The 13262-nt window shown below is 35.8% G+C and overlaps 2 protein-coding genes across 2 annotated transcripts in view; both read left to right on the top strand.

Annotated features, from left to right (window-relative positions):
• LOC118734214 (DEAD-box helicase Dbp80) overlaps positions 1–13262 on the top strand; it is a 410640-nt gene that overhangs the window by 375716 nt on the left and 21662 nt on the right. The window contains exon 10 of the mRNA XM_036463935.1: positions 6516–6629. Coding sequence (XP_036319828.1) covers positions 6516–6629 — 114 coding nt within the window. The remainder of the gene's footprint in view (positions 1–6515; positions 6630–13262) is intronic.
• LOC118734215 (putative nuclease HARBI1) lies at positions 10938–12639 on the top strand. The gene is made up of 4 exons (XM_036463936.1): positions 10938–11155; positions 11215–11547; positions 11606–11973; positions 12040–12639. Exons 2-4 carry the CDS (start codon positions 11237–11239, stop codon positions 12606–12608), a joined length of 1248 nt encoding a protein of 415 aa, XP_036319829.1. The 5' UTR covers positions 10938–11155; positions 11215–11236; the 3' UTR covers positions 12609–12639.

Genomic DNA, 13262 nt, shown 5'->3' with positions numbered 1-13262 from the left:
TTTTGCTTTTTTAAAATCACCGGCCGGAAGAGCTCCTAAAATAACCTTAAGGTAATCTATTTAAAATGTCTCTGTTGCACTCAGTCCTCGAAAATTTTCTCGCAAAGTCTACCCGATATTTGCGAATATGCTTAGTTCGCGCCTCAGCGGCTTCCTCGGACAATTGTCCAACTGTCAGAATTGCTTCTGCCATCACTTGCGCTCCGTGCATCAGAATTTTGTGGACTGTAGGCGACATTGGATGCCAGCCGTACAATTCCACATACAGTTCGGCAGTGTCTTGGGCATAATCATCAAATTTTTGATGATCAACCTCATGGCAACTTGAGATTACCTCAAGAATCACTTTAAACTTATTGATTAATTCCAAGTTGATGCCGGTAATGCGAGAAGAGCATTCTGCATTTTGGAAAAAACTCCTGGACGTATTCCCATCATTGCTATTTCCAAAGCCAGCTGTAGGAACATCAACAAGTAGACCCATTTCTTCTCTGAAAGATTTCTGTAATTTCTCTTTTGTTTCTTTAACAATATTTTTCTCTTCCGGTGTACGGGCTTGCCACTTCTTGAGGGGTTGTTTATATGCTAAATGCAGCATTGTCTCAAAAAAGCGGATTCTGGCATGGAGTACTGAGAGCCCAAACCTTACGGCTTCTTTTTTAACGGCACCTTTCTTTAGTTTGTTAAAATCCTTTAATGTCTGGCCGCATATATAACATCGCATAGTTGATCCAGTGTCCGTTGCGGAGTTGCAGACCTTTCCGTCTACCATTGTCAGCAAAATATTGTGACTGATTTTCACTGTCTCCAGTTTCCTTCAGATTTTTAGCTTGACTTTCGATGTATTCTATTTCCTCTTTAGTGACATCTTTTGTTTCGTGAATAAATCGAGCTCTGATAGGTCTAAAAAATCTCACCGAAGAAGGAACTGGGTTCTGCCAAATGGTTTTTGTTGTTTCACCATCAACTGAAACAACCAATCTCACTGGAACAATCGAGCTCACAAAAATGTTTGAATCATCATCGGTGGCGTTTTCAAAATTTTGCTTAAATGGAGTTTGGTGAGATCCATCACATCCCCACTTCGATATCATAAGTAGGTTTTGCTTTTCGGTGTCAGTTAACGTATCTACTACATCTTTAAATATTGTAGGAGGCGCAAAGCCGTATGATTCAGCAAAGCTTGGAGTTCAACATTAAAACTGGTCTCTGTAACAGTTATTTTGTCATCATCTGGGTAGCATTCTTTTTTCGCCTTTTGTAGGAGAGAGTAACAAGGGTGGATGTTCTTGCGCCCGCCTTGTATTAAAGTCCACTGGCTTCTTGTGAAGTTACCTTCTACAAATAACGATAGCGCTTCTCGTGTTGTATATTTCAAGTCCACGAGATCTTTTTTAGACGAAACTATCCTTCTGAACTTCTTAGCTCTCTTTGGCATTAAAGTTAATACTTTTATTATTTTCAAACCATCTGCATTTCCGGAAGTGCCTTGACTTACACCTAGGGACACGAATTTCAATACGATACGATACCATGTCGATACTTTTGGCATTCGATACCGATTTTTTCTACTCGATAGTTTTAAAACGATATTTTTTGGAATCGAGTACCAGAACCCTAGTATCGTATCAAATGTCATAAACTCACATTACAAGGATTATGTTAATAACAATTCTTCCCGATATAAATTGGGCTTTAAAGAGCAGAAATTTGTAATATAGTTAGGATGTAGTGAAATTTGAACCCGCGACCTCGGTGTTTTAAGTCGACACCTCAATCTCTACGTGTTGTAATAATAATATAAGATCGGCGCTTACACAATATGTTAGTGTTTGGCCGAGATTCTCCTCCGATTTGTCGCGTGCGCCCTAATGTTGTGGCACAAAAGGGGTCTCTACAATTTTATGTCGATTTTGAACGGCGATTTTGTTCTATTGGGAAGTTGCTTTTCATTTTCAAGCTTTGCGCACTTCTAACCATCACCTATATTCAGATAAGTTTTTTGGGATTTTGGTATCGATATTTGGAGAATCGAGTCTTTTTATTCCGATATTAATGGGTACCCGATATTTTTAAAGCGATACTTTAAATGAGTACCATATCGATACTTTCGGTTCGATATCGTGTCCCTACTTACACCTGCGGCGAAAATCAACTCTTCGGCAGGTACCTGGGCCCGTAATTCTTCAGTTCTCCGCCGCTTGCTCCTCAAGGAAATGTTTTTTTTTTTTGCCTTTGACTAAAAAGGTTGGGGGGGGGGGGGGGGGAGATTTTATTTTTCATTCAGATAAGCAAGGGTTCAAACTTTATTACCACATTTTAAATGTAAGGCGACAAAGCCCGACACATAAACAAAAACACTATTGTTTTGAGTCAAAATTTCTGAAACGGGCCACTAAAAATTAAGTATTAGAATTTCAAATATGCTTTGGCAGATACTCAAAGGTCTATATGTGAAAATTAATGTCTAATAATATTTTTTGAAAATTTCAATTTTTCAAAAATTTATTCATAAATGAATTTTTGACCTTTTCATCAATTTTATATATTAATTGCTATATTTCCGTAAATATTCAATGAAAAATAACCAAATTTTAATGGTGTATTCAGAAAAAGTAGCAGAATCGAAAAAAATATTCATACTGGAAAAATTTAATTTTTTTAATAGTATTAAATAATAATAAATTTCCCAATAAACAATTGACAATTTAACAGACTTCTCCTTGCGTTAAACAAAAAAAAAATTTACGATCTAAGGTATACACTAACCATTCGTGCAAAAATATTTTAGTGCACTCCTATAACAAGTAATTTTTAGCAAAAAAAAAACCGACTTAAAAAAATATATAAATAATCTATATATTTCATCATTCAATGATCGGATCTAAACCAAATTAGTATGGGACCACCTCTGAGACACTACCTTTCCGTTGCAAATTATCGAAATCGGTTGACGTGGTGCAAAGTTATGCGGTGACATACATAAAAAAAAATAAAAATAAAAATAAGTGCACTAAAATATTTTTGCACGAATGGTAAATTTTTTTTTGTTTAACACAAGAAGTCTGTTAAATTGTCAATTGTTTATTGGGAAATTTATTATTATTTAATACTATTAAAAAATTAAATTTTTCCAGTATGAATATTTTTTTCGATTCTGCTACTTTTTCTGAATACACCATTAAAATTTGGTTATTTTTCATTGAATATTTACGGAAATATAGCAATTAATATATAAAATTGATGAGAAGGTCAAAAATTCATTTATGAATAAATTTTTGAAAAATTGAAATTTTCAAAAAATATTTTAAGACATTGATTTTCACATATAGACCTTTGAATATCTGCCAAAATATATTTGAAATTCTACTACTTAATTTTTAGTGGCCCGTTTCAGAAAGTTTGACTCTTTAAACTTTTGTTAAAAATACCACGTTTTTAAGAAGGAAATTTTCAACATAAGTCTAATATAAGTCGGAACTTTGACGAGAAATTAACTGCAACATATTTTTATACAGAGTACATACCTTCAACATCCATATTCAATACGAATTTTTCTGGTAATTCACCATATGAAGACATGCTAACACAGAGAAATGTGTAAAATAATCAAAAGCGCCGAGAGCAAGGACACGCCTTACACACAAAGGCCGGTTATCGTACTTATTTAAACATGCATTGTTTGCGTCATTTTATGAATTTTAGAAAAACCACTTTTGACCGGTTTTTTTGCCTCAACTACCCCTTAGTGCGTCAGTCCTAATCGCCTAGCTCGAGTGAGTATTCTTCGCTTTCGTAGACAGACCTTCCTGAGTTCAGCAATTTCTGCCGTCCACCAGTATACCGCTCTCCTTTTTAAATTACAGTCAATTTTTGGCATTAAAGCATTGCACCCTTTTGTTATGCATCGCATGGTTGCCCTTACTAATTTCCTAGCGTCGCTATTGACGCAGATTCGGCTCGCGTTCTCGTCAATGTTTGCGATGAGCAACGATGGCTTCAGCTTTTTTACATTCCACCTGCGTGTACCAGTTTTCTTTTTCTCTGACCCTTGATGGTGTCCCAATTCAATGTTGAAGATGATGTATTGATGATCGCTTCTGGTGAAATCCTCTAGAACTTTCCACTCCTTAATTGATCCGGCTATACTTTCCGACGCTAAAGTTATGTCAGGTATGGTCCCAGTACATCCTGGTCTCAGGAAAGTTGCAGAGTTGCCTGTGGTGACGACGACTAGTCCTAATCTAACAGCCATGTCCAGTATCCGCCTACCTCTTGAGTTCATTGTAGACGAGCCCCATTCTATTGCTTTTGCGTTAAAGTCTCCTGCCATTATTATACGGTCTCCTATTTCTAGCGCTTTGTCTTCGATGAGTTCTAGTTTCCGAGTGCAATCTCCGATGTTGTCGCTAGGCGTTAAGTAGCAGCATTATGGTAAATAGGTTGTTTTGTAAGTATACAAAACCGTCTCCAGATCCCTTTTTAGCAAAAGTATTGTTACTGCTTTAGGGAAGCCAGATGGCGGCAGTTCCTGACTCGTCTTCGACCATACCATCGTGAATTGTGTGTCTTATTGTTCACTGATTATCACTGCATGTACTTCCTTTTCAACAATAAGTTGCTCTATAAGTGCATCTGCTGTCTTGCTCCTATGCATGTTTGCTTGGAGTATCTTCATGTTTGGTTATTCCGTTTAGACATCGGGAACCTGCCAGAACCCGGCATGTGTTTTATATCGTTACTTTCAGCATCTATACATAAGCAGCATTTCGGTTCGTTTGTACATTCCTTCATCTTATGTCTTGTTTCTCCACATCGGATGCAGATACCCTTGCCACTTCTGTCTGGTCCCTTACACTTCGTGCGAAGATGTCCTACGCCGAAACACTGGAAACATAGCTTGAAGTTAGTGGTCGCCGTCATCCTAGCACTGATCCATCCGATTTTGATGTTCTTCGCCTGAAGAAGTTTTACCGCACTCTCGCTGGTAAGTGTTACGAACGCTCTGACTTGCTGTCGGGTGTTTGGTGCAGTGACTTTTACCACCTCTCTGTCGGCGACCAGTTTTCTTACGGCGTCTTCGACCTCTTTCTTGTCAGTTAAGGCGTCTAGGTCCCTGATCTCTACAGTCGTGGTGGGCCTGAGAGTGGTGATAGAGGCAACCTCTTTTACTGACTCCTCCAGCTGCCGTACAAAATCAGGCTGGATGGATTTTTCTTTTTTGTAATTATTAACAAATATACATTTGTACCAACTAGAAGTCTCAAGTAAATTGCAGACTTTCGCGAACTAGATATTTACTTCGCCGTATCCAACTAAGCTACTTGGCCACTAACAAAATTTTGGTAACTATAACTAAACCTTTTACTGGGTGTACCAAATAGAAAAAATCCTGCCCATGTGTGGTAGATTTTTAAATTTTAGATATTTATAATCGGCAAAGTCACTACATATGCCAGAATGGTGTTAAGACTTTACAGTTCAAGGCAAAGGTTGCTTCTTCTCATTTGAATCGTACGCCCCGGTAATAAAAATGCTTATCGGTGAGTAAGCTTTAAAATAAGTTGTAGTTAGTTGATTTGAGTATAACAAATGGGATCCTTAAAGAGAAGATACGTAGTATCTTCAAATTGTGCTAGTACGAACACCTATCCTATTGAAATAATTTCATACACATACTATAATTATGTATGTGGAAAACTCCGATGAAAATAACTACTCAATGGCTTGAATATTTGAAAATATTTAGAATTCTGTAGAATTTAGCCCATGGGCGTATGCAGGTACTGGCTGGGGTGGCGCAAATTCCAAAGTTTCATTGTAAGTTTCTTTCTATGACTTAATAATCAATTTCCAATTCAAAAAATTGTTGCAATAAATTAAAACTTTAGGGGTCTTCACATCCATTTCGGTCGTTTTGGTAAAAAGCTCGATAATTTTATCAACTGTGAACGTCCTTTTCAGCTTACTTTTGTTAGTCTGATAAATTATGTTTATAAACAGCTGATTGGTGGTTTTTTCCTATCCAAAAAATAAATTGTAACATAATATAATGATTTTTACTCAATCATATCGGTCATTTATTTCTACTTAGTTTGTACTTGAATTTAGGTTTAGGTATGCTTGGCGTTCACAAACATGAAATCATCACTGAAACAATTTATCGATTTGCAGAAGACCATCTAAAGACTATTTATATATTTAGTTTAAAAAACAAGTAATTTTTTAGCAAAAAACAAAACCGACTTCAATTCTCATGTAAAACTTTAAGTTGTTTGATTGCTATATTTTAACATTTTTAATAAAATTTACATTACAAAAAATCTCAGTAAATAATAATGTTAAGATATAAATTCATTATGGCTACTGCTAAAATGAGAGTACAGTCTTTCAAAATCGTGGCCTTTGTAATATGTAAAGCAAAAATTTATATTTATTTTATATGTCAAAAATTATCTATTTACGTATATAAAAAAGCAATAATAAATATTAAAACTTATATATCTATCGCTCAGGAATTGACATCGAACAAGTTACAATCGTTGTAAATTTCGATTTACCGATGGATGCAAAGGGAAACGCTGATTGTGAGACCTATTTACATAGGATCGGTCGTACTGGAAGATTTGGTAAATACATACATGTCTACATATACTACCATGGCCACTTTTAATTCATACAGTCTTTATCTTTTGATGCATTTTTATCAGTGTGCGAAATTAAAATAAAAAAAAACGTTTTTAGAAAACTGCCGCAATTTTAAGCAGATTTTAGATAATTATGTATATTTATTTAGTGCAACACAAGATTTGGTAATTATAACCAAATAATGTAGTTATTTATTACCTTTTATCTCGTTGTAATACACAAATAAACTAAATCGAAAATTTTTGTTCATACAGTAGCTAAATGTACGATTACTATTTTATGCCATTGCCGTTTGCCATTAGTACTTCCCTTTTTCCTGAAAGCATTATTTTTAGTAATTCCGCAGACTGTTTTAGAGTAATATAGCTTCTGTTTTTATGTATAATATTTCACATAACATTATATTCGAAAATAAAATACGAACTAGGATTTGAAAACAAATTTTATTTCGATTAGAATACACCTTTAAAATTAAATAGTGGGATAATTCATCTAAACCTCGAAAAATAAATAAATTAATGTTTGGAAAATCGGTTTACTTACGAGTTTTACGCGTTTGCAAAGCGTTTATGCGTTTAAATGAATACCCATGTTATGTGTTTTAAAGGATATTTTAATGTAAGCTTGCTGCTGTTTCAATGCACATCTCAGACTTTGGAGAGTACACCCCTCAGCACGCATACAGGGCTGGAAAGTCCACGGACACAACCCTGTATCAACTGTCAACCGAAATCCGGGGTGCCTTCGAATGTAGCGAGTCAGTGCTAGGGTGGCCAGATATCAGGGTGGGCAAAAACTCGGAGTTCGAGCGAGCGAGTGAGCAAACTCCTACTCAATGCCTCGCAGACAACGAGGCACTCGCAGCTCGTACTCGTAGCAGCAATGAGGCGAGGCACGAGAAGTTTGGCTCGCTCGCCAAACGAGCGAGCGCTGCTTGTTTTCTCGCGCTCCTATTAAATGAGCGAGGCTGTTGGGTGTTGCCTCGCTCGCAGTGCGAGGCGAGTAGCTGTCTGCATACTCACTCTGCTAGGAAAGACGAGTGAGCGACGAGCGAGCACTCCGAGTGTACTATACAACACATGCATTTTTGTGCATAAAAATGTGGGAATGTATGTCAATAGATTATGTACGAAAGTATGTTAATAATTGTATGTACATATGCATACATATATGTAAAGTATTATATTAGGGCAGCATATAAAACACTAAATATAATTGATTACATACATAAGCATAGATTATGGAATGAATTATTTTTTAGAGTTATATTCATACATGTGTACACACATAACATGCATATTTATATATGTTTGTATGTACGTATTTATGTATATATGCATTTATATATGTATGTACATATGCATGTGTTTTGTCTTTACAGAGAAAAGTAAGTAACGAAGATATTATAATCGTTTGTGCCGCAGAAACAAAAAACAAGTAAGCACTTGCTAACACCCCCAAAATAGTTTTCTACTTGTAGCAGTTATGCTGTATACCTGAATGACATATAGTCCTTGGTGAAAAAATTTATTTGTGGCCTGTTGTTCAAGGACATGTGTACATATGTATGCATGTACATATATATGGATATGTAGGCATGGGAAAATTTGCGTAAACAAAGAATAGAGACCGGTTCGCATCAGACATCTGCAGCGGGTGCATGATTTTCGTGTATACTCGATCATCTAACAAAACCCGTTTTGCATCGTTCTCTGTATACGAGCAGAAGTATTGTTCGTTATCGACTGAGCTCAAGAGGCCACAACACCCGATTGCTTTTCATACATACTTGATTGGGTTCGGGTGCTTTGCAGCTCAATATACCCGGGTGTTCGAGTTTCAACCCGAGTGTGCACAAAATTTTCTTGATTGGCTTATGACGTTTTTGTTTCTACAAAAAATGTTGCCTTCTCATCGCGGTGTTCTTAGTTTTTGTGCGTAGAGGGCAAAGAGAACGTTGAATTTTTCGGTAGTTTGTTTAAGTGTACATTTAACCATTTCTTATATTTTTGCTCATACAAAATGCGACATCAAATGCGACGCCTACATCCATTTAGGTATAATTGTGTGTAGATCGGCATTGCCCAAGCCCTAAACACTCGGTGCACATTTATTTTTTGTAAAAGTACTTATGTACTATGTAGATGTACATAGTTTAGGCTGTGTGTTCTAGTATATACTCACACAGCTTTCCACGCGAAACTATACTAAATAGATGCAAAAACATTTTTGTCTACTTCGCTTCTAATTTTTTCATTGCGTATGCACAAGCACAAAGCAACAACATTTTCGTATGCTTTGTGGGAACATATTGGCGCCAGTTACCTTCAGCGTAAATTCCTTTGTTGTCCTGCATTTTATCGCAATGTTCGGGTGTCCGTTTCATTGTTACACAAATTTTCGGGTTAGCTGCGGGTGTCCGAGTGTGGTGTTCGCTTGTGCTCAATTTATAGCGAGGGTAATCGAACAGACTCGTTCGTAACCAAAGCAGCTGTCGGGTATGCATCTCGATCGAACACATAGTAGCCGAGTGTGGCGTTCGCTTGTGCTTGATTTTTAGTGAGTGTGATCAAAAAGGCTCGATCATACTCAAAGCTGTTCTCTGGTTCGCATACAACTTTGGCGTTGCGTTGGCGTCGAATTTCAAAGCAGCCGTCCACATATCCAAAATTTGGCAACGCTAAGGCCAACACAAAGCAGAAAGATCGCTGCGTCGGTCACCAGCTGTTGCAAATAAATAAAATTAAATGAAATGTTTTTTCCTTTTAATCAAATGAAGGCAAGAAATATATTTTTCATGCTATTATTGATATGAAATATTAATTTATTTCTCGTTAATATGTTAATTTAGTGGCCAAAGTAGTCTCTGCCAAGCTTCATTGTAGAACGCATACTTTTAACGTGCGTTCTGTCAAACCAACGCCAACTACTCAAGTAGCACACTGGTGTATAACTTGGTCTAAATTTGTGAATTTTGGTACAATTAATCGGATTTATACCAAAATTCGCAAGTTTACACCAAATTATACACCAGTGTGCTACATGAGTACAAAGTCAACGCGAAAGTTCTATGTGGACCAGCCTTAATTATCAAATAGTAGTTTGTATTATCCTACATATGTATGGGGCTAAACCAGGAATATTCATTTGAAAATGCTGATGTCCTACTTATTTATGAAATGAAAGACAAAATAATGATTTTTATAAATATTATGTTCTCATTTATACATATGTAACATAGTTACTTAATCAAATTACTTAGTAATTACTTGTATGTAAGAATACAACAACAAATTATTTATCAGAAGCATTGCCCCTTGCATATTGAAAAAAAGTAATAAAAGCTCTCAAAAAAGCAAAATCGCTACAGCGAAAAGTGTTTGAAACCCCGCATAAATTCAAATCCGCATAAAAAAGAACCGCATAAAAAGAGACCTAAGTGTATAAGTTGAAATTTTATAAGAAATTATTGAACATTAAAAACATTATACCTACATAGATATGTATGCACATATGAGCCTACATAGTAGATAAAACTGGCAAAAATAGCACGCATCTATTCTTCTGTGCATGAAAATATATACATAAATAAATACATACATATATGTATACATGGATGTATATACATATCTACATGTATGCATACAATCGTTTGCTCTAAATTCTTAGTTGATGTACATATGCATATAAATATGTGAATATTATATCGAGCCCTAACCGCCAAAATAACGTAAGCGACATTTTTTTCAAAATTTTATTTTTGATGCAGAAATGTACCTAGATGCTCTAGAAATATTTCTGCATCAAAAAGAAAATTAAAAAAAAAATGTCGCTTACGTTATTTTGGCGGTTAGGGCTCGATATTAGGGCAGCTTTTAAAACAACAAATAAAATTTATTACATACGTAAGCACAGGTTATGGAATGAGATATTTTTTAGAGTTATATACATAGATAACATGCATATTTATATATGTATGTATGTATGTATTTATGTATGTATGTACATATGTATGCATGTATTTTGTCTTTACAGAGAAAAGTAAGTAACGAAGATAGTATAGATAATCGTTTGTGCCGCAGAAACAAAAAACAAGTAAGCACTTGTTAGCACCCCAAAATAGTTTGCTACTTGTAGCAGTTATGCTGTATACCTGAATGAAATATAATCCTTGGAGAAAAAATTTATTTTTGGCCTGTTGTTCAAGGACATATGTATGTATGTATGGATATGTATTTGCGTAAACAAAGAATAGAGGCCGGTTCACATACAACTTTGGCGTTGCGCTGGCGTTGAATTTCAAAGCAGCCGTCCACATAACCAAAATTTGGCAACGCTAAAGCGCTGGTTATACTAACATAGCAAGGCAGGGCATAATCAAGCAGCGCATGTGAAACAGGGGAGTGGTTATACTCCGCATATCGCACATTATACTTCAAAATCAGCTGTTTGCGAAATATCGATTTATTAATTAATTTGTTTTCTGACAGGAAAAGTTGTTCAAAGAGTAAGTAACTAATTTGGCAAATTAAGTACACTTAATAATAATTAAACATACTCCTACAGGTGTTTTCTTGATTAATACACCATGTGGCCTGATGGACAAATGGAAGAAGACTTCCTCGAGTTGGCATTTTTAAATATTTGCCGTCTTCAACAGAAACGGCAAGAATCGAGGCGAGTACGGCGCTGGGCGGTTCATCCAGTAAATAGGGATCGGAAATTGAATGGATACTTCAGGAAAGTGTTCTTGAAATGCAAATCCCACGACAGCAAGATTTTTCTTTTAACCAGGATGAACCGCCCGGTGTACGATTTATTGCAAACGTTGCTAAATCCGTTTCTGGAAAGACCCAAGAAACAAATCTCTCCAGAAGAGCGCCTTGCGATAACACTGATGTAAGTTAAAGGCGAATGCTGGATATTCATTACATTATAATAACAATTTTTTTTGTAGGTACCTCGCACATGGAACGTCGTTCGAAATCATCGCTTCAATGCACAAGATGGGAAAAACCACTGTTCGGAATATTGTGTTAGAGACCTGCGAGATTATATGGACCACTTTGTCTCCAGTATATCTCAGCGAACCCACTTTGGCGCAATATAAAGACATTGCGGACGACTTTTCCAGAATGTGGAATATGCCAAATTGTGTAGGAGCCATTGACGGGAAACACATAGCCATCACTTGTCCGAAGAATTCTGGCTCGCTGTACTTTAATTATAAAACATTTTATAGTATAGTTTTAATGGCTACCTGCGACGCCAAGTACACATTTACATCCGCTAGCATTGGAAGCTTCGGAGGACAAAGTGATGGAGGTAACACAAAAATATTTTAAAGGAATTGGCATTTACTCATTTTAAATTTGTTTGTTTTATTTCAAGGTGTTTTCCAGCAAACAGCATTTGGACGGGCGCTGCTGAGCAATAGTTTGCTACTACCACCAAAAACGCCGTTATGGAGAGGATCGACGGAAGAATTTCCACATTTTTTTGTCGCCGACGCGGCATTCCCACTGAAGGAAAATTTAATGCGGCCATACCCTGGCGTACAACTAACTCGCAGCAAAACAGTTTTTAATTACCGATTGTCGCGAGCTCGTCGGGTAATTGAAAATAGCTTCGGGATTTTAACTGCTCGCTGGCGTGTCCTTCGAAAAGTCATCGATTGTAGTCCGGAGAACTGCGAAAAGATCGTTTTAGCGTGCTTGGTTTTGCACAACTTTGTAATGCTAAACGATCTAAAACGATGGTACTGTCCAGAAAATTTCGTAGACACAGATAACCCAGAACAAGTGACAACAAATGGAGAATGGCGCCGTGATCTGGAGGATCTGGGTGGTCCATTGACCTCGATAACGTCAAATCGACGTAATGCAAGCGCGGCTGCATTCCGTTTAAGGGAAAAATTGGCAGACTATTTTTTGAATCAAGGTGCCGTCCCTTTTCAGTAAAATGTCCATTCATGCATACGTATTATTAATATTCCCATTATTATTATGTTTATTTATTTATTTTTAATAATTTTCATTTAAAATATAATTTAATCTATATCAGAAACCACAATAACAAAAGTTGCAAAGCTTGCACAAATTGCAAAAAAATTAATCAAACTTAAAAAAATTGTCATCAAAATTTCAAAATTTTTAAATAGACTAGAATTTTCGGGTATGCAGTTTTGTAGCCCATTCAATTTTAGTATAATAAAGTGGAAGTTTTAAGTCGCTAAAAATTACCGTTGATTTTTTAGATTTTTTTTGTCGAGGGTGTTGCGCATTTTTTTCCATGTAAAAAAAAAATTTTGATCATGTGTTATATGGAAGAAAATGCGCAACACCCTCCACAAAGAAAATTCTAAAAAATCAACGGTAATGTTTAGCGACTTGAAACTTCCACTTTGTTATGCTAAAATTAAATGGGCTACAAAACTGCATACCCGAAAATTCTAGTCTATTTAAAAATTTTGAAATTTTGATGACAATTTTTTTAAGTTTGATTAATTTTTTTGCAATTTGTGCAAGCTTTGCAACTTTTGTTATTGTGGTTTCTGGTATAGATAAAATTATATTTTAAATGAAAATTATTAAAAATAAATAAATAAACATAAT

Source organism: Rhagoletis pomonella, unplaced genomic scaffold (genome assembly GCF_013731165.1).
Source record: "Rhagoletis pomonella isolate Grant_MI unplaced genomic scaffold, Rhpom_1.0 Rhpom_scaffold_00002, whole genome shotgun sequence".
NCBI lineage: Eukaryota > Metazoa > Arthropoda > Insecta > Diptera > Tephritidae > Rhagoletis > Rhagoletis pomonella.
This window is presented reverse-complemented; position numbering and strand designations above follow the sequence as displayed.

Coding starts and splice junctions, on each gene's coding strand:
- LOC118734215 (XM_036463936.1), top strand. CDS start 11,237: ATGTGGCCTGATGGACAAATGGAAGAAGACTTCCTCGAGTTGGCATTT. Junction 11,548..11,605: donor CGCCTTGCGATAACACTGAT/GTAAGTTAAAGG, acceptor TTTTTTTTGTAG/GTACCTCGCACATGGAACGT. Junction 11,974..12,039: donor CGGAGGACAAAGTGATGGAG/GTAACACAAAAA, acceptor TTTTATTTCAAG/GTGTTTTCCAGCAAACAGCA.